Consider the following 22931-nt stretch of genomic DNA (forward strand, 5'->3'; position numbering starts at 1 on the left):
TGCTTTCCGAGATAATGTTCTCGACTTCCACACATTTTTCAAGGCTCCCAAAATTTTCGCCCCCTCCCCCACCCTATGATCCACTTCCGCTTCCATGGTTCCATCCGCTGACAGATCCACTCCCAGATATCTAAAACACTTCACTTCCTCCAGTTTTTCTCCATTCAAACTCACCTCCCAATTGACTTGACCCTCAACCCTACTGTACCTAATAACCTTGCTCTTATTCACATTTACTCTTAACTTTCTTCTTCCACACACTTTACCAAACTCAGTCACCAGCTTCTGCAGTTTCTCACATGAATCAGCCACCAGCGCTGTATCATCAGCGAACAACAACTGACTCACTTCCCAAGCTCTCTCATCCCCAACAGACTTCATACTTGCCCCTCTTTCCAGGACTCTTGCATTTACCTCCCTAACAACCCCATCCATAAACAAATTAAACAACCATGGAGACATCACACACCCCTGCCGCAAACCTACATTCACTGAGAACCAATCACTTTCCTCTCTTCCTACACGTACACATGCCTTACATCCTCGATAAAAACTTTTCACTGCTTCTAACAACTTGCCTCCCACACCATATATTCTTAATACCTTCCACAGAGCATCTCTATCAACTCTATCATATGCCTTCTCCAGATCCATAAATGCTACATACAAATCCATTTGCTTTTCTAAGTATTTCTCACATACATTCTTCAAAGCAAACACCTGATCCACACATCCTCTACCACTTCTGAAACCGCACTGCTCTTCCCCAATCTGATGCTCTGTACATGCCTTCACCCTCTCAATCAATACCCTCCCATATAATTTACCAGGAATACTCAACAAACTTATACCTCTGTAATTTGAGCACTCACTCTTATCCCCTTTGCCTTTGTACAATGGCACTATGCACGCATTCCGCCAATCCTCAGGCACCTCACCATGAGTCATACATACATTAAATAACCTTACCAACCAGTCAACAATACAGTCACCCCCTTTTTTAATAAATTCCACTGCAATACCATCCAATCCTGCTGCCTTGCCGGCTTTCATCTTCCGCAAAGCTTTTACTACCTCTTCTCTGTTTACCAAATCATTTTCCCTAACCCTCTCACTTTGCACACCACCTCGACCAAAACACCCTATATCTGCCACTCTGTCATCAGACACATTCAACAAACCTTCAAAATACTCATTCCATCTCCTTCTCACATCACCACTACTTGTTATCACCTCCCCATTTACGCCCTTCACTGAAGTTCCCATTTGCTCCCTTGTCTTACGCACCCTATTTACCTCCTTCCAGAACATCTTTTTATTCTCCCTAAAATTTACTGATAGTCTCTCACCCCAACTCTCATTTGCCCTTTTTTTCACCTCTTGCACCTTTCTCTTGACCTCCTGTCTCTTTCTTTTATACTTCTCCCACTCAATTGCATTTTTTCCCTGCAAAAATCGTCCAAATGCCTCTTCTCATGCCACAAGCATCTTTTGCGCAATCCATCACTGATTCCCTAAATACATCCCATTCCTCCCCCACTCCCCTTACTTCCATTGTTCTCACCTTTTTCCATTCTGTACACAGTCTCTCCTGGTACTTCCCCACACAGGTCTCCTTCCCAAGCTCACTTACTCTCACCACCTTCTTCACCCCAACATTCACTCCTCTTTTCTGAAAACCCATACTAATCTTCACCTTAGCCTCCACAAGATAATGATCAGACATCCCTCCAGTTGCACCTCTCAGCACATTAACATCCAAAAGTCTCTCTTTCGCATGCCTGTCAATTAACACGTAATCCAATAACGCTCTCTGGCCATCTCTCCTAGAGTCTACAAAATGGTTTTTCATCCTTCGGAACCTATGAAATACTTTTTCATCCTTCAGAACCAGTATTTTTGGCATAGTATTAAGATTTTCAAGATTGTTTATGAGAAATTACACCATAAATGGTACTGTAAGCAAATCGTTTTCATCATCATGTCAGAAGTAATACTTTACCACTAAATTTTCAATCCTTTCAAACTGCAACATTTGAGGGATAGTGCCATGCTTGAACAAAGTACAGTGTGGCTTGAGCTTTTTCATTAAGATTTAATCTTGATTGTTTACCCTTAGGTTTTGTTGAACGTTTTTAGATGAATGTGATTCATGTCTTCAATGAAAATAACTTATGCACTTATTAAGGATTATGTTTTCTAGCTTCTGAACTGAATATTGTACTTTGCCTTTCGAAAGGGCATTTTTTTTTTCTTTCAACAATGTTGCTGGATCGTATTAGCAGAACATTAAGTCATAGGTTCGGTATAAGTTTTATTGTTTAGACCTATAGTATAGATTGTCGTATTGGTCATTAAATTGTCATAAATGGTGAGATGTGGGATGCTTTATAGCAGTATGCGAGTTGTTACCTGTCATCTTATTTATACATGTTCTCATTCAGTCCTCTAGCCTTCATAATCGCAACTCTATCTGAAAATTCGTTTCTATTGAGAAATAAGTAGTTTCCACTCTGCAAGAGAGAAAACTAGGAGAGATGTACTTGCCATGCACCCACCTTAGTGGGCATGACGCTCTTAGGGCAAAACATTTCAAAGAGTTAGCCAGCATTCTGTCCATCTATTTACCTCTCTATCTAGAAACCCTTCCCTCCTTGTATTTTAACTTTCTTAAAGGGGAAACATTACGTATACATATTTGCTTGCCTTCATCCATTCTTGGTGCTACCCTGCCCAGCAGGAAACAGCATCGCTACCCCTTGCTACGGCCAGGTAGCACCAGGAAAACAGACATAAAAGCCACATTTGTTCTCACTCATTCTCTAGCTGTTATGTTTAATGCATCAAAACCACAGCTCCCTATCCACATCCATCACCACAGACCTTTCCATGCTTTACCCCAGACATTTCACATGCCCAGGTTCAGTCCATTGATAGCACGTTGATCCCAGTATACCACATTGTACCAATTCACCATATTCCTTGCACACCTCTTGCCCTCCTGTATCTTCAGGCCCTGATAACTCACAATCTTTTCACCCCATCCTTCCACCTCCAATTTGGTCTCCTGCTTCTCCTTATTTCCTCCACCTCTGATGCATATATCCTCTTTGTCAGTCTTTCCTCACTCATTCTTTCCATATGTCCAAATCTTTTCAACACACCCTCTTCTGCTTTCTCAACCACCCTCTTTTCATTTCTACACATCTCTCTTGCCCTTTCATTACTTACTCGATCAAACCACCTAACTCCACATATTGTCCTCATACATTTCATTTCCAACACATCTACCCTCCTTCATACAAGCCTTTCTATAGCCCATGCCTCGCAACCATATGATATTGTTGGAACTACTATTCCTTCTAACATATCCATTTTTGCTCTCTGAGATAATGTTCTCTCTTTCCACACATTCTTCATTGCTCCAAGAGCCTTTGCCCTCTCCTCCACCCTGTGACTCATCTCTGCTTCCATGGTTCCATTCACTGCGAAGTCCACTCCCGGATATCTAAATTGCTTCACTTCCTCCAATTTTTCTCTATTCAGACTAACATCCTAATTTACTTGTCCCTCAACCCTACTGAATCTAATAACTTTGCTCTTATTCTCATTTACTTTCAACTCTCTCCTTTCACACACTTTTTCCAAACTCAGTCGCCACTTCTACAGTTTCTCACTTGAATCAGCCACCAGAGCTGTATCATTGGCAAACAACAGCTGACTCACTTCCCAGGCCCTCTCATCCCCAACAGACTGCATACTTGCCCCTCTCTCCAAAACTCTTGCATTTACCTCCCAAACCACCCCATCCATAAACAAATTAAACAACCATGGGGACATCACTCATCCCTGCTGCAGGCCGACCTTCACTGTGAACCAATCACTCTCTTCTCTTCCTACTCGTACGCATGCCTTACATCCTTGGTAAAAGCTTTTCACTTCTTCAAGTAGCTTACCTCCCCTACCATACACTCTTAAAACCTTCCACAAAGCATCTATATCAACCCTATCATATGCCTTCTCCAGATCCATAAATGCTACATACAAATCCATCTGTTTTTCTAAGTATTTCTCGCACACATTTTTCAAAGCAAACACCTGATCCACACATCCTCTACCACTTCTGAAACCACACTTCTCTACTTCAGTCTGATGCTCTGTACATGCCCTCACCCTCTCAATCAATACCCTCCCATACAGTTTCCCAAGAATACTCAACAAACTTATGCCTCTGTAGTTTATCTCCTTTGCCTTTGTACAGTGGCACTATGCATGCATACTGCCAATCCTCAGGCACTTCACCATGATCTATACATACAGTGAATATCCTTACCAACAGTCAACAACACAATCATCCCCTTTCTTAATAAATTCTACTGCAGTACCATCCAAACCCACCACCTTACCAGATTTCATCTTCTGCAAAGCTTTCACTACCTCTTCTCTCTTAATCAAACCATTCTCCCTGACCCTCTCACTTCGCACACGACCTCGACCAAGACAGCCTACATCTGCCACTCTGTCATCAAACACATTTAACAAACCTTCAAAATATTCACTCCATCTCCTCACTTCCTCCCTACTTGTTATCACTTCCCCCTTTGCCCCTTTCACTGATGTTCCCATTTGTCCTCTTGTCTTATGCACATTATGTATCTCCTTCCAAAATATCTTTTTATTCTCCCTCAAGTTTAATAATACTCTCTAACCCCAAGTTTCATTTGCCCTCTTTTTCATCCCTTACACCTTCCTCTTGATCTCCTGCCACTTTCTTTTATACATCTCCCCATCATTTGTACTCCTTCCTTGTATCATCCAAATGCCTCTCTTCTCTCTTTCACTAACAACTTTACTTCTTCATCCCTCACTCACTACACTTTCTACTCTGCCCACCTCCTACCTTTCTCATGCCACATGCAACTTTTGCATAAGCCATCACTGCTTCCCTAAATACATCCCACTCCTCACCCACTCCCCTCATTTCATTTGCTCTCACCTTTTACCATTCTTCACTCAATCTCTCCTGGTACCTCCTCACACAAGTTTCTCTTCCAAGCTCACATACTCTCACCTCTCTCTTCCCCCAACATTCTCTCTTCTTTTTTTAAAACCTCTACAAATCTTCACCTTCGCCTCCACACGTTGTGATCAGACACCCCTCCAGCTGTCCCTCTTAGCACAATAACATCCATGAGCCTCTTTCACATGCTTATCAATTAATACGTAATCCAATAATGCCCTTTGACCATCTCTCCTACTCACATACATATGTATATCTCTTTTTTTGAACCAGTATTCCCAATCACCAGTCTTTTTTCAGCACACAAATCCACAAGCTCTTCAGCATTTCTATCCACAACACTGAATACCCCATTTACACCAATTATACCCTCAACTGCTACATTACTCAGGTTTGCATTTAAGTCACCCATCACTAATGCCTGGTCTCGTGCACCAAAGCTGCTGACACACTCTCTCAGCTGCTCCCAAAACACTTGCCTCACATGACGTATATCTATATCTCCCTCAAGAGGGTGGCCACGACAATAGAGTCTCCGTAACTTGTGAACTCCACTGCTGCTTCTTAGCCTTTAGTGCCTCACCCTTGACAGGCCACTTGCAGATGGTAACTCTAGTGCAGTGTTCGCAGAGGGTCTTACCTAATATTCCTACTGACTATGACCTATAGCTCCAGCATAATGTTCCTACATACTACTTCTACCTAAAGTTTCTATCTAATGCTCTTGCCAAAACTTTCCTAACTATTGCTTCTGTCTATTACTCATACCATCCTGCCAAAAGGCATGGCCAGTGCATAGTGCTCACCTTAGGAAAATTTAGTTACAAGGAATGAGCTGTAAGTTAAGTGTTGTCAAGTGTTTTGTATGACATGGCGAGATTTTATGTTTGTGGACAGCCAGAATTCTCTGATTTGATACTGTAAAGTGAATATATTACAGTGATGACTCATATTTTGTGGGGTTGTAAATTTTTGATTGTTCAGAAGAGATTTTAGGGAGTTTTGAGTACTTTGTTAACGTAATTAAATAGTCAAGTTGCCTTGTCTCTGGAACTGCTCAAGACTTATCCTTTACATCTTCCCCACCAGATTACATGAGATTGTATCTATATATGTTATATGTCTTTCCTTCAGCAAATAGAAATTTGAATGTTTCCTTTGTTTTGTTTCAGGTAAGATATGGAATGAAGGAGGTTTTCCCATTCTTGGTCTTCATGGATGGATGGATAATGCTGGCACTTGGGATTGTGTGGCTCCTTTGCTTCCAAAAAACTTCTCATTGATATCCATAGACTTTCTAGGTCATGGCTTTTCATCTGCTAATCCTATAGGAGCTTCATCTCACTTCATGGATTTAGTGCTTGTAATGGAGCGAGTAGTCCAGCACTTTGGATGGAAAGAGGTGGGTCTGAATCCTACATGTAGTATGTGTTTATGTCAGTATCTTTCTATGTGTCTCTCAGTCTGTCTGTGTCACTGAATGCCTATGAAAGTTGAAAACTAGGTTTTACAGGTATGCAAAGGTTGTGGCCCCTCAGGTGGGTTGGATGGGGCACATGAAAACTCCTGGGGCACCCTCATAAGAAGAATGGGTGGTGATGGTTGGGATGAAGAGGGATTCCCTCCCCAGGAATGTATACTAAAGGCACATATGCCCACCAAATGTGGCACAAACTGTCCCTGCCCTTATAGGAGGTAGACAGCTAGTTAAACTGGATGCCACTGGTGAGTAACTGTAGAAGTATAAGTTATTATTGACCATGAAAAGATCAAAAGTTTTACAGCTCATTATCCATATGTGACTGTGTTGGGATTACGTAAACTGAAATTTTCTGTAGAGAAAATGTTTCTGTAACGAAGTTCAATTATCTAGTAAATCAGCATATAACATCACATTTGTAGAATTGAGAGATAATTGCCTATTGCATTATTACCATAGTATTAGTGTAACTTTTTCACTGCAGCACTCCGAATATCGACTATACACTGTGTGTGTGTTGTGTGTGTGTCTGTGCATGGGATATTCTGAAATATTCTAAGACAAAGATCACCATAAGTTTATTACGGTTACCTAGAATACTTTTCCTAAATAAAAGATATACAATTGATCCTGATGAAGCATTGTTTACTTTTGCTAAGTGCCCTTTAACTTATGCTGATCCACTGCCAGACTTATGAAATACTATAGGAGTATCTCAGGTATATATAGTGAGATGTGTAGTATTTTTGGAAGTGTTTTTCTCACAAGTAATATGAATGCTAAGGATTTTCATCCTGAATATGTACCTAACACAAAATGCTTCAACAGTCTGAAACCAGTTTACAGTGTCTTGACATGAATTAGAACGGCTGTCAATAAGTTCATTTTGCAGCTCAGTGCAATGACATTGTGAGGTTAAATGCCAAGAAGGAGATTCTTTAGGTAAATCAAACCTTTCCTTCTTTAAACAGGATTCCACTGAAAACTGTAAATGAAGATTTTATCATTTCATTGGTCTAGTGAACAAATAGGAGGAACCCCAAAAGACCCCTATCATGCAGAACTTCTTCAATATACTGGATAGTTTGGGCGGATTCCTCAAGCCAGGGATGGGGCTTTTATTCTTAAGAGAGTCACATAAGTAAGGACTTTCGGGACGAGGAACGAAAGTCGTAACCAGTCATTATTAAGGAAATAATGGTGCCATGATTTTTCATTTCCCAGAACATCCTAGATTTAGGGTGCAAAGTTTTCTATGGACAACATAACAAGTGTGTTATCTTGTAGAAAACAGAACTGTCTTGAGTATGCAGTGTCATCAGTGACTGATACCCTGAGATGGTTGGTATCCATGCCTGCAAAAAAATATCTTTAGAGAGAGAGAGACATTCAGCTGAATTCTTTCCTTTGAAGTTAACTCACAGGTGTATGTTCAACATGGGCAGTGACTGCAGTTGTCCTGATTATGCCTTGGAACCTTTGGAACCTGATTTACCTCTTTACTTCCATAAATTTCCTTGAGAGTTCTCCCCAAAACTGTTTGGCTTTTCATGGTTTGATGTATTTTGTAGTCCCAGTGGGAGAAACATTCTTAATGCAAGAATGTCTTCCGTTGCATTCCGTCAGGTGATACCACATGTGTTTCTAAACTGTCTTAGCTTGGAGTCAGGGACTTAACATCAAAGTTTAATGAATTGGAACCTACATTCTCTATGATCTGGAGCAAATTATCACCCATCTCACCCTCATTCCTGACTTCTGTGACCACTCTCTAATCCTTTGTGCTGTTGTTACTCAGTCTCACCCACAATTACTTTATCTAACTACACTCCCATGAACATATCTGATATTTTAATGGCACTTCCCTGCCCAGCAACTTTTCTAAATGTAAATATAGGTAGGTATCTAAAGGCACCAGATTAGAGCTGACTGGAATAACTTATGAATTTTTTTTTTTACTTCCCTTGAGTAAATTACTCTCTTACGTAGTGATGCTTCTGTCTTTACTGAATACATAGCTGAGGTTATTTTTGTGGGAATGGAAGCATTTATTCCATCTTCCATCAAGACAACTACTTCCTCCAATCCATGGGTCAATTATTTCTGTTCTAAGGCCCTTCAAGCAAGGGATCAGGCATATCAGGCTTGGAAAAACTCTCCTTCCTCCTCCCATTCAGCATCTGTCTCTGCCCACAATCAGTGCAGGTACATTATCCATTAGGCAAAGCATTCTTTTATTCAAAAGAGGTACAGTAACTTCTCTTCATCCAGTGATAAGTCTTTCTGGTCTTTATCTAAGGATATTACTAATAAATTCTGTTGCCCTACCTTTTCTTCACTTTTTTGTTTTGATGGTACTATAGTTGTCTCTCCCACAGACAGAGCAACTCTTGGTTCTCATTTCTCAACTGACACTTCCTTAAATGACCCTAACATTCTTTTCCCCTTGATGTTCTCCTTACTAAACTTATGCCCCTCCCCATAATTTCTTTTCAAACTGATGAAAAAGTGCTTCTCTTTCTGGACACAAGCAAGACTTATGGATTTGATGGTATCCATTCCCATGTGCTGAAACAGTGTGCCTCTGAACTTGAATCTGTGCTTGCTTTTCTGTTTTGTATCTGTGTAAAAACCAGAACTTTTCCATCTTCTTGGATATGTGCATTGGTACATCCCATCCCTATGAAGAGTAACTGTTCTAACACCTCTGTTATCATCCTGTTGCTTTGACATCTACTATTTCCATAGTCTTTGAATCTGTGCTCAGTTTCTATATCCTTACACATCTTGAATCTCATAATCATCTTTGATCATTAGAATGGCTTCCATTAAGCAAGATCCACTGGTAATATTCTCTCTTAACTTACCAATGTCTGATTCTCCCTGAAAGATTATGGAGACTACTTTGTAGTTGCCCTTGTTATATCCATAGCTTGTTATAGCCATAGGGTGTAGCATTGGGGTCTCATCTCTAAGCTCCCCTCTTTTGGCTTTCCTCCCTCACTTTGCTCCCTCTTATCAAGCTTCCTTTTTGGTTGATCTAGCTCCAAGGTTGTTGAGGGATCAGCCTCTATCCCTTACTCCATCATCAGCAGTGTCCCTCAAGGTTCTGTTCTGCCCTCTACATTTTTTCTCCCTTTTATTAAGGATTTTTGTTCTATAGATAACCAAATGTACTCATGCTGATGACTCAACACTGCATTTCTCCACATTTATCAGATCTGCTTCTTCTCTCACTTGATCTGCATCTCATCTTGACACAACTTCCTCAGCAAACTCAGACAGGATGTCTCAGTGGGTCATACAAAATCTAGTCAAGTTTACTGCCTCCAAGAACCAGTTTCTGCTTATCTCTCTGTTGAAAACTCTTCACAAATATTCTCTCTCCTTTGACAGATCTATAATTCCACCTCAACTCAATGAACATACTAAGTATTACAATTACATCCATGCTTTCTTAGAAACCCCACATTACAGTCGTCTTCTTAGAAACTGGAAGTTCTGCTTAGCTATCAAAATTTCTTTTTCTTTCAAACAGTAGCTATGTGTATGCAAAGAATTCATCAATCCTCTAATGGAGTATTGCTCTCATGTATAGGGTAGTTCTGGCTCTCTATCCTTACTTGACAAAGTTGAGTCGAAAGCAGTCTAACATATTAACTTTTTCATACCAACTTCAAAACTTGACCCACTTGCCTTTTGCTGAGATTTTGGTTCACTTTCCTTGTTCTATTGGTACTACTTTGGTTTTTGCTGCCTGTGTGCCTCCACCACTAGCTTAGACCACACAGTACTCAACAAGCTGTTGCATCTCATGATTACTGTATGGCTATTGGCAATACAAGGGTTGGCCATTTTGATAACTGTTCCTTTCCCTACACTTCAAAGCATTGGAACTCAGTACCATCTTGCATCGTTCCCGATAACTATGGCCTGGCACTCATTTAAGAGATAGGTATTCACTTCCTCCAAAATTCATGAATACTTTTCCTCATTTCTTCTTTTTCCTTTTCATTAACATTTTTATATTTCTATTAGGGCCCATCCATGGTGTGAACTTTTGTCCATGACTGAAGACTTCAACGTAAAAAAAAAAGTATGGATTTTGCCAAATACTTTCATAATGTTCATTTGTCTCCTCAGAGACAGTATCATTCAGTATCAGTACAGGTTCTGATTCTTCTGAGATTTCTGAAGCTTATTTCTACCATTCTAATCTTTTTCATAAAAAGAATATTTATTCTTTTGTTTCCTACGAGAGTAGTATGTACACTCTCTAACTTCCTGCTCCAGTAGTCCCTTCTAACTTAATGTTGATATGGGGAGTAATGATTCATAAGATGATTGTGGGTTCTTGTCAAAGGACATGGAGATTTCACATGAGAAATTGCACTTAGAAACCAGGGGAGACTATAACTGTCTTAGAGATTTATTTTACGTGTATGGTTTAGAACCATATTTAGATCATATACCTAAGGTTGTGGTTAATCAATTCATTTTTTGCCAGTTTCAAATTTAGTAATAAACGAATTAAACATATTTTTAGAAAATGGGTATACAGTAGTTCATAAATGATATGAGGAATAGGGGAAGAAGAGAAAAGAAAACAGGAAGATGAAAGAATTGGGAGGAAATAGGGGATATAGGGAAGGGGGAGGGGGAGGAAGGTTATTGGGTGGGGGGAAAGTAGGGAGGGCTTGGAAAGGAAAGAAGGGTAAGACAGTAAACAATGGTAAGTGCCAAAAGAAGATAGGGTCTTCTCACCCTCAAATTGGTATATATGTATTACCATGACAAACCTGATATTTAGGCCACAGAAGCTTCAGCCTACAGCCTGTAGATTTCGTAGTCACTGCCAGGGCAGCCCTTTGAAGTCTTGCTCTTTGCAGCATTCCTCCTTACTATGACATTGCTTAATATTAACCAGTTTCCTTCTGTTTTTATGTTATTTGTTCTATTATGAGCTGAATAGTGTACTTAGAACAGACATCTGAATTATCAGTCATGACCATGCCTTCAATATTTCTATTTCTAGAAACAATCAGTTTTGAATTTTACTTAGTTTTATTTTAATTTTCAGGTCAATCTCCTAGGACACAGTATGGGTGGTTGTAGTGCAATGCTGTATGCAGCAACATTTCCAGAAAAAGTTAGAAAAGTTATAATGATAGATGTCATAAAACCTCTTTCATATGATGCTGCTGATCAACCAGAGAGAAGTGCCAAAGGAATTCAAGAGCTGATGGCAGCAGAGACCATAATTGGTAGAAACCGTAATTGTTATGAATATTGTGATATACTGAACAAAATGGTGAAGTCTTATGGGTCCAGTTTAACTGAAGAAGCTGCAAAGATTTTACTCAAGAGAGGTTCAGTTAAGCATACAAATGGTCTTTACTCTTTTAATTACGATCCAAGGTTGAAAACAAAGAATATCATAGGAATGACTTTAGAACAACAGAAAGCATTTGCTAACAGATTACAGTGTGAGTTGTTAATTATTAAGGCTTTATCTGGTCCAATGTATGAGGGCAGAGAATTATACGATGAAATACTTGGCATTTATAAAAAAAAACCCAAATGTTTCTATTATAAGGAGGTAGAAGGCACTCACCATGTTCATTTAAACTGTCCAGAAATTGTTGCTCCTATTATATGTGAATTCATCAGAGATGATGGTGATCATAAGATTGCTGGATAAAACAACAGTGAATGTCTTGAACAGTTATCAGGAAGACATTATTTCACTGATATGATTATTGATATTAGTAATACTTGTATTATTATCATTATTATTATTATCATTATTACTATTATTATCATTATTATTATTATTGTTATTAGAAATAATTAGAAAAAGAGAAGGCTTGTATGTGGCATTTTTAGATCTAGAGAAAGTGGATGGTAGTGTTGATAGAGATGTTGCAAGAAAGTTAGGCATGTATGAGTAGAAAGAGATGAGTCTAAGTAGTTCCAGGTGAAGATGGGTCTTTCTCAAGGGTGTGTGATGCCACCATGGTTGTTAATTTGTTTTTAGGTAGGTAGTGAAATAGGTAAATGCAAGGGCTTTGGAGTGGGGGATGGGACCACCAGCTTTGTTTTGATACATCACTAGTCACTGCAAAAGTGGATCATCTGTTTATGGCAGTACTTACCAGGGGCATGAATTAGGGCTTTCACTAAACAAGAATTGGAAAAGGCAATGAAACGGAGCAGGGACACAGCACCAGGGGCCGGCATAATAACCTATTCCATGCTGCACCACGCCAGAGACGCTAGACACAAGGCACTGCTGCAGGTCATCAACGCCTCGTGGACAGCACAGAAACTTCCACTGGAATGGAAAAAGGCAGACATCCAGCCCATTCCCAAGCGCAGAGAACCAGAGAAACCATGACCCATCTCCCTCCTCAGTTGCATCGCCAAAACGGCTGAGAGGATGGTTCTCAACAGGCTTCAGTGGAAAGGCGGCACCATGCGTCCCCATATCTTCGCCTACAAAGAGAACACCGGGACAGCTACCAACATAGTGAAGATACTAAGCATTATCGACAGCAAACTGGCTATAGTCATCTTCCTGGATCTAGAAAAAGCCTTCAAGCTCGCCAGTCTGCTGGCGATGCTAGAGACTCAATCTGAGAAGGGAGTCCAGGGCAGGCTCATCGGGTGGATCCAGGACTACCTGATGCATTGCCAGGAATAAGTATGATTCCAAGGAGTCGCCTTGTCATACAAGCTCCTTGAGAATGGCACCCCACAAGGAGGCATCTTCAGCCCAACACTCTTCAAGATCCTGATGGAGAACCCTGTGAAGCTCCCCTTCAGGCCTACAGCTAAGCTTCTCTGCTATGTTGATGATCTCTAGCTGATAGCGCAAGGGCGCAGGAGAGTCAGTAACACTCAACATGCGCTTAAGCTGATTGGAAATGAGTGCATCAGATTGGGGCTCAAGATAAACCTAAACAAGACAAGGGCGATGGCCCTCTGCTCCACGAGACCAGACAGGATGCTCTCCCTTCAGGGAACGCCGGTAACCTGTGCCGACACCCACCAGTGTCTTGGAGTGTGGTTTGACCAAAGACAGCTTTAGGACGCAGCTTCAGTATCTCCGTCAGAGAACGAGAAACAGAGAAAACCTAATGAGGTCGCTGACTAGCCCAGCCGCTGGGGCAAACATGAATTGCTCAGAGCCTACTACACCGCCGCCATCAGATTGCTGAAAGACCACTGTGCTCCAGCACTCACATGCCTGAGGGATGACCAAGTGACCAACATGGAGGTCATCCAAAATAATGCTCTCAGGACCATGCTGAGAGCTCCCATGTTGACCAGGATCTGCATCCTGCAGATGGAGACTGGACTGCCACCCCTCACAGCAAGAGTCTAACACATAACAGTGGCGACCCTAGCCAAGATCTGCAGGTCGAGCAAGCCCTTCACTACGAAAGTCAAAATCCGGGTCGCCTATCACCGAGACCAAAGGACGCGATGAACCTCTTGGTTGCACATGGCGGCCAATATCATCCACGCCTACCGAGCAGAGACATCCACACTGCAGACGGAAGACGCACCACACCATCGGCATAGTTTACTACCTCCATAGGACCCTCCACCAGCCACCTTCGCAGTCACAGCTTTAGGAGACAAAAAGTCTAGCCTCCAGCAGGAAGACATCAGAAGACTGAGTCTGAGAGCCATAGCCACTGAGACGCCTGCTGGAACTGTGGCATACTTCACAGACGGATCAGTGGACCAGACAGATGAGAGAAGGTCGGGAGCGGCCTTCCACACGCAAGTTCATACTCGCCTCTGGAGGCTGCCAAATGGCTGCTCCACACTACAAACGGAGCCAACAGCCATCTCCAAAGCCCTGGAACACGCAGCCACCTCGCACTCGAAGCCCGTGATAATGCACACGGACTCCAAGTCATCAGTGCAAACGCTGGAACACAACCGCCTAAAGGACAACATCAAGCTTGTCACCTCGATCCTCGCTCAACTCCAAGAGCTGCAGCGACAGGGAAGTCCCGTCACCATACACTGGATCTCCAGTCACGTGGGGATCGAGGGAAACGAGACAGCAGACGAGGCAGCTGAAGCAGCTGATACTTCAATAACATCCAAGTGCACGTTCCAGTGAGCCTGCAACAAATGAAGCACCAGCTACAAAAAGCAGCAAGGCTCCGGATCAGAAAGTATCTCCTGGACGCCTACAATGCTGGATCCATGTCAGTCAAGTGGTACATGGTGGCCACGTCATTGGAGCCGCCATAAAACGACAGAGACATGAGCAGAAATAACCTAGTCAATCTACATCGCCTACGACTGGGGTACCAATGCAGCTGGCAAAGAGCTGACGGCATCATCAAGGACTGCGTCTACTACCAGGAGCCGTCAACGCGCCCACTGGAACACTACATGCTGGACTATCAAGTGACAGTCTCCGCGAAAGAGCCCTGATTTCAGTGAGGAAGACCACATACTACCAGCGGCCTCACTACTTCGGAGGATTCACAGAAGTCATATGGGACACTTACTACAGACCATAAGGGAATTCCTACCTCCCAAATGAGAATAATTCAAGACTAGAACCCAGGGAACGGGCCGCCTACAGGCAAAGGCCGGGTTCGGACCATCAGGTCAGACTATCTTAACAAGAACACTCACACGGTACACGGTAGATAATACTCAGAAAGCAAAATATATGGTCACCAATGTCAGCAGACTATTTTAGGGAGTCAAAATTTGACTAACCGTGTCTCGATACACACACGTAACCCAACAATGTAGACTTCTGATAGAGGATTTACCCACAAGAATGTAAAACTAGATAATAGTCCACTGCAATAGCTGTGGAAAGCAAGGACATTATCAAAGAAATTCAAACTATTTCCAGAGTACATTTATATACATAAAAGAAAATATAAATCTAAACCAAAAGGATACAGTATGTATAATAACACTATTCTGGCAGTAATGAGATTTCATATTTCTTTAACCTGCAGTAAAACATTCTAGCAGAACATAGCATAAGAATGTTTATAACTGGCATATACTGTTATTTATGATTTGTACATAATAAAGGAAGAACGGTAGTTGATAGCAGCAGAATATGGTGGCAACATATTATATATGATCGTGGTATGATTGCATGTATCACCACCATATTCTCTCGCACCCAATTTCAGGTGTCTCGCATTACTATCCTTTTACAAATTATAACATGAATTGAACAGTTGTTTGCTATGTTTAACGCAAACAAAACTATAAAGCTTTAGATCATATACAATACAGATCGTTTTTCATAGTAAACACCATAAGGTCTCTTGCATTGCACGTTTCATTGGGTTAAATATTGATATAGGAGGGTCACTACCCACCCAATGTTTATCCAATCAAAAAACATCATTTAATCACTAATCTTCAGGTAAATGATTAGAATGTGGGTGTATTTGAATAAACACTTTACTTGATAGTTAATAATATGATTATGTTTTCTTTAGTGCCTATATAGTGACACTTATTTGACGATAGCAACATTTTCTCAGAGTTTCGCTAAGTCTTAGCAGTAATTTGATTTGGCGACATTGGCAACACTGATGTTCGCAATCAGCTGAGGCTTGTTTACTTCTTGAAGGCTTGGGCTAAAGCTCATACTATTCTTCCTCTCGTCTTAAGTTTGGAGAAGTGAGTGTAGCTGTAACATATGGTCATCATAGTGTTGGAATATAGTGATATATTCTTGTTATTAGAATTACATGTATCACTCCCACTGGTTCCTTAAAAGGTCGAGTTTTACCCGGCGTGTGTGGAGAGCTTGCCGTCCGATTGTCTCGCCACATAGTATGATCGGTCTGTTTCACTTAATCTAATTATCACATGCCATTTAGATTTGGTTAGGTTTAAACGTGTAGTGTATAGTGAAAATTATTCAATTGTGGTATTAAAGGACCCATTACGCCTAGTATGGGATTTACGTACAAAGTGGGCAGGGTTTCGAAGTTAGGGGGATTTTGATGAGAAGGTAGAATTTCAGTATATGGATGAGCGTTCACTAGAGTATATCTTTGAACGAAGTGTTGCTAGTGGATTCCATATAATATGTAGAGTTCTTCCTGGGTGTGGTATTGAAGGTGTAGCACCAACTCCATCAGTTTTGAGTTCATGTAGAGTGGGCAGGGCTTTGAAGTAGAGGAAAATCATGTGGTGTAAACATCAAAATAAATAGATAAGAGTATATGTATTATATTCGTTACACTTCCTTTGAACTCTGGCAAACATCAAACGAATAGGAGGTATACCTATGGCATCCTGATGTCCCTTTCTCATGTCCATGCATGTAGTACAAGGAAATTTGAAAGTGAAAATTTCATTGAATTCTATCATCTAGAAAAGTGGTGTCAGGAAACTAGATTACCATATCTTCATGTGAAATATCTTTGAGAAATGCACTTGTAAAAAGCGTTTTCTTGTATCTGGCACTGCCTCAACTCTGGCAAGGGCCAGATGATAAACCTTCTCCAATATTGTACATTCTTGGCTCTCCATTTATCAATCTATCTAGGCAGTCACAAACCTGACCCAGTCAAAGTGGAACATTTTCTTGAGTTTACCTTAACATATACGAACTTGACGCACCTGGGAGCCTTAACTGAAAAGGAAATTTTTTCAAGAGTTGCCTCATCCCAAACTAAAGGATCTCTTTCTTGTCAACCACCTTTCTTAAAGCTTTATTCCACTATGTTGAACCTCCATTTTCATAGTCTGTGCACATAGTGTTGCATACCTTTATGGCAGTCAATTATAATGCTTTCATGAGATGTCTGATTCTCTCTTCACCCTCTCCATGTAGCTGTGTTTTCCGGTACTTTCATCAGTTCATCTCTTATTGAGGAAGTTTGTTGAGGAAGGTTTTCCATTTAAACTTTTTTGTTTTTCATTTACATTTTTAGTCTTCCTCCTCTGATGTACATTATTAATAAAAATCTCAAACCTTCTCCATCCACATATTCCATTTGACTTCATGTGATGCACACTACTGACATAATTTTTTCTGTCAGAAACATCTATTATTCTTCTGTCAGTGTGATCCTCTACATTTGTACCATGCATATTAATGAACATCTTTATGATTTTGCTGCCTGCCACAAAGGCAAACTTCTTATCATTGATTACCTGTGTTTTAATTATCGAAACCATTATGTTATGAAATGCAAAACAAAGAGTGGCACACTCAGTACATCTTACTTTATTTTTTATTCTAACAGGTGCTATCCAGAAATAGAGGCCATCATGTCTCTTTCAGTTGGTGAACGGTTGTTATCTGTCAAAATTCCTCTCTTACAAATATTAAGAAACCGGACGAGATCTCCAAATCTTCGAAAACCTGCAATACCACACTGGCACCGGGCTGTAGTTCTGAAGCTTACTGAACCCCAGTACATAGATCCAGCAGAGAGTTTGCATCCTGCAGAAACGTGTATGAAAAGGGCTAAGGCAAAGATAAAGACAACAGAGGTACCACAATCCTATAATAATGATTCTTAACAGAAATATCACTGTATAGATGATTCTTGCAAAACTTTTCACAGTCATGCACAAGAAGGTAAGTATGAATGAGGAGGATTAAAATATGAAGGATTGTTCATGGGAAGTTTTAGGAAAAGGTACTTGCCAAGTTTTGCAGGATGTCATGGTAATGGACAGAAAGCTGTAAATTAAGGCTGTCATACTTGATACAGAAAAATGGAAAAAAAAATCATATGGTTTCATACAGTTTAAAAGGCTGAATGAAACTTAAAGCCTGCACTGTGTTGTAAGTACATATAGTGTATAATGTGTGGGTGCTAAAGAACTCCTCTTGCATGTTTGGCAAGGATGTATCTCTGTCAGTTAACAAAAAGGAGTACAGTCCAAAGGAGTCAATTTTTTTTCCTTAGTTCATGAATGAATTGCAGCCTTGGAAGGTAATATGAAAGGTCTGTGGGGCCCAGTTGTGGATGGGAACTTATGTTACAACTAGAGAATGTATGCATGGGCATGTGGCCTTCTTTATATTCCTGGTGCTACTTCATTAACAGGGGAAATGGTGATCAATTATGAATGATATATGGACAATCAAGTATGAAAATGTATGGAAATATGGAGAGAATAAGTGAGGAGTGGTTGAAAAGGAGAATATATATTGTGGATAGGGAGCCGTGTTTTCAGTTTATTACAGCTAGGGAATGGATGTGGCCTTTCTTTCATCAGTTCCTGATGCTATCTTGCTAGTGTGGGGAATGGCAATATGGTATAAAAAATTCTATCTGTCTATTTATCTCTTTAGCTGTTTATCATTTTTCCCATTTCCAGTTTAATGAATGGATCAGGTATGTACTGCATCTGGAAGGTAACTCACACACGATCTTATTTCTACATAATAAGTTGATTAGTCAAGTGAGACCAACGTAACCACTCAAACCAATGCCTTACACAAGATATTTCCATTGTATCCTATCCAAAATCATTCCTCTAGTATCTTCGCCTGGATTAACTATCCCTATTTAGTCCTCTCGTGACATCTATCTATTTCTAACATGGTATCCTGGCACTTCTCCTTCATTTACCTACCAGCTTTAGTACAGAATATCATCTTGACCCACTTGTCATTTGCTATATTTTCTACTATCCTGAAAGACTTTTACTTATGCACATGGATGATAGCTTCTCTAACTGAAGAATTAATGATATGTATATCATTCAACAGTTCACTTACTGTTTTGTTTTTAATGTCGGTTACCAAATTTTACAATATACTGTCACACTTTTTTTTCTTGGGCAGGTTAACCCTTTTGAATGGATTCTTGCACAAGAATTCAGGGAAAAAATTGAGAATGCTAAGCTTGTGGCCATTTTCCATGAGCTACCCATGACTGCTGCATCTCTCTTTGCAGCACGGGTCCAACTTAATAAGATCAACCTTGTATATCTGAAGCATAATAATAATGTAAGTATGATAGAAAATTTATAAAACAAAAATGGGAAGGTTTGCCATAAAAAAGCTTTATTGATAACCATAATACAGATAAATTCTGAGTCTTTATTACATTTTGAATATAACTGGCTGAAATACAAACTGTGAAAGGAATTTAGAATTTAGGCTTACAAGTATGTCCCTGTCTTCTAGGGGTTGGATATAGATCACTTCTTTTTGTCCATATATATATATATATATATATATATATATATATATATATATATATATATTTTTTTTTTTTCTTTGCCGCTGTCTCCCGCGTTTGCGAGGTAGCGCAAGGAAACAGATGAAAGAAATGGCCCAACCCACCCCCATACACATGTATATGCAAATGTACATGCAAATATACATACATACACAGCTTTCCATGGTTTACCCCAGACGCTTCACATGCCCTGATTCAATCCACTGACAGCACGTCAACCCCGGTATACCACATCGATCCAATTCACTCTATTCCTTGCCCTCCTTTCACCCTCCTGCATGTTCAGGCCCCGATCACACAAAATCTTTTTCACTCCATCTTTCCACCACCAATTTGGTCTCCCACTTCTCCTCGTTCCCTCCACCTCCGACACATATATGCTCTTGGTCAATCTTACCTCACTCATTCTCTCCATGTGCCCAAACCATTTCAAAACACCCTCTTCTGCTCTCTCAACCACGCTCTTTTTATTTCCACACATCTCTCTTACCCTTACGTTACTTACTCGATCAAACCACCTCACACCACACATTGTCCTCAAACATCTCATTTCCAGCACATCCACCCTCCTGCGCACAACTCTATCCATAGCCCACGCCTCGCAACCATACAACATTGTTGGAACCACTATTCCTTCAAACATACTCATTTTTCCTTTCCGAGATAATGTTCTCGACTTCCACACATTCTTCAAGGCTCCCAGGATTTTCGCCCCCTCCCCCACCCTATGATCCACTTCCGCTTCCATGGTTCCATCCGCTGCCAGATCCACTCCCAGATATCTAAAACACTTTACTTCCTCCAGTTTTTCTCCATTCAAACTTACCTCCCAGTTGACTTGACCCTCAACCCTACTGTACCTAATAACCTTGCTCTTATTCACATTTACTCTTAACTTTCTTCTTTCACACACTTTACCAAACTCAGTCACCAGCTTCTGCAGTTTCTCACATGAATCAGCCACCAGCGCTGTATCATCAGCGAACAACAACTGACTCACTTCCCAAGCTCTCTCATCCCCAACAGACTTCATACTTGCCCCTCTTTCCAAAACTCTTGCATTCACCTCCCTAACAACCCCATCCATAAACAAATTAAACAACCATGGAGACATCACACACCCCTGCCGCAAACCTACATTCACTGAGAACCAATCACTTTCCTCTCTTCCTACACGTACACATGCCTTACATCCTTGATAAAAACTTTTCACTGCTTCTAACAACTTGCCTCGCACACCATATATGCTTAATACCTTCCACAGAGCATCTCTATCAACTCTATCATATGCCTTCTCCAGATCTATAAATGCTACATACAAATCCATTTGCTTTTCTAAGTATTTCTCACATACATTCTTCAAAGCAAACACCTGATCCACACATCCTCTACCACTTCTGAAACCACACTGCTCTTCCCCAATCGGATGCTATGTACATGCCTTCACCCTCTCAATCAATACCCTCCCATATAATTTACCAGGAATACTCAACAAACTTATACCTCTGAAATTTGAGCACTCACTCTTATCCCCTTTGCCTTTGTACAGTGGCACTATGCACACATTCCGCCAATCCTCAGGCACCTCACCATGAGTCATACATACATTAAATAACCTTACCAACCAGTCAATAATACAGTCACCCCCTTTTTTAATAAATTCCACTGCAATACCATCCAAACCTGCTGCCTTGCCGGCTTTCATATATGCATGTAATGTCAAGATTTTGAGCGATTGAGGCCTGAACATACAGGAGGGTGAAAGGCGTGCAAGGAATAGAGTGAATTGGAATGATATATATATATATATATATATATATATATATATATATATTTTTTTTTTTTTTTTTTTTTTTTTTTCCAAAAGAAGGAACAGAGAAGAGGTCCAGGTGAGGATATTCCCTCAAAGGCCCAGTCCTCTGTTCTTAACGCTACCTCGCTATCGCGGGAAATGGTGAATAGTATGAAAAAAAAAATATATATATATATATATATATATATGGATGGTATTGCAGTGGAATTTATTAAAAAAGGGGTGACTGTATTATTGACTGGTTGCTAAGGTTATTTAATGTATGTACGACTCATGGTGAGGTGCCTGAGGATTGGCGGAATGCGTGCACACTGCCATTGTACAAAGGCAAAGGGGATAAGAGTGAGTGCTCAAATTACAGAGGTATAAGTTTGTTGAGTATTTCTGGTAAATTATATAGGAGGGTATTGATTGAGAGGGTGAAGGCATGTACAGAGCATCAGATTGGGGAAGAGCAGTGTGGTTTCAGAAGTGGTAGAGGATGTGTGGATCAGGTGTTTGCTTTGAAGAATGTATGTGAAAAATACTTAGAAAAGCAAATGGATTTGTATGTAGCATTTATGGATCTGGAGAAGGCATATGATAGAGTTGATAGAGATGCTCTGTGGAAGGTATTAAGAATATATGGTGTGGGAGGCAAGTTGTTAGAAGCAGTGAAAAGTTTTTATCGAGGATGTAAGGCATGTGTACATGTAGGAAGAGAGGAAAGTGATTGGTTCTCAGTGAATGTAGGTTTGCGGCAGGGGTGTGTGATGTCTCCATGGTTGTTTAATTTGTTTATGGATGGGGTTGTTAGGGAGGTGAATGCAAGAGTTTTGGAAAGAGGGGCAAGTATGAAGTCTGTTGGGGATGAGAGAGCTTGGGAAGTGAGTCAGTTGTTGTTCGGTGATGATACAGCGCTGGTGGCTGATTCATGTAAGAAACTGCAGAAGCTGGTGACTGAGTTTGGTAAAGTGTGTGAAAGAAGAAAGTTAAGAGTAAATGTGAATAAGAGCAAGGTTATTAGGTACAGTAGGGTTGAGGGTCAAGTCAATTGGGAGGTAAGTTTGAATGGAGAAAAACTGGAGGAAGTAAAGTGTTTTAGACATCTGGGAGTGGATCTGGCAGCGGATGGAACCATGGAAGCGGAAGTGGATCATAGGGTGGGGGAGGGGGCGAAAATCCTGGGAGCCTTGAAGAACGTGTGGAAGTCGAGAACATTATCTCGGAAAGGAAAAATGGGTATGTTTGAAGGAATAGTGGTTCCAACAATGTTGTATGGTTGCGAGGCGTGGGCTATGGATAGAGTTGTGCTTAGGAGGATGGACATGCTGGAAATGAGATGTTTGAGGACAATGTGTGGTGTGAGGTGGTTTGATCGAGTAAGTAACGTAAGGGTAAGAGAGATGTGTGGAA

General features: G+C 40.6%; 1 protein-coding gene across 12 annotated transcripts in view; it reads left to right on the plus strand.

Annotated features, from left to right (window-relative positions):
- Positions 1–22931, plus strand: part of LOC139761728 (probable serine hydrolase) — a 54402-nt gene that overhangs the window by 6592 nt on the left and 24879 nt on the right. For 9 of the 12 annotated variants that reach the window (XM_071686117.1, XM_071686119.1, XM_071686127.1 and 6 more), the window contains 2 exons: positions 6193–6422; positions 11581–16021. In XM_071686117.1, coding sequence (XP_071542218.1) covers positions 6193–6422; positions 11581–12201 — 851 coding nt within the window. In that variant the 3' untranslated portion in view covers positions 12202–16021. Of the gene's footprint in view, positions 1–6192; positions 6423–11580; positions 16188–17767; positions 18018–19323; positions 19489–22931 lie in introns of those variants that run through there. The other 3 variants (XM_071686128.1, XM_071686124.1, XM_071686129.1) reach the window with 2 other exon arrangements.

The sequence above is a fragment of the Panulirus ornatus genome, chromosome 41, assembly GCF_036320965.1.
Source record: "Panulirus ornatus isolate Po-2019 chromosome 41, ASM3632096v1, whole genome shotgun sequence".
Lineage (NCBI taxonomy): Eukaryota > Metazoa > Arthropoda > Malacostraca > Decapoda > Palinuridae > Panulirus > Panulirus ornatus.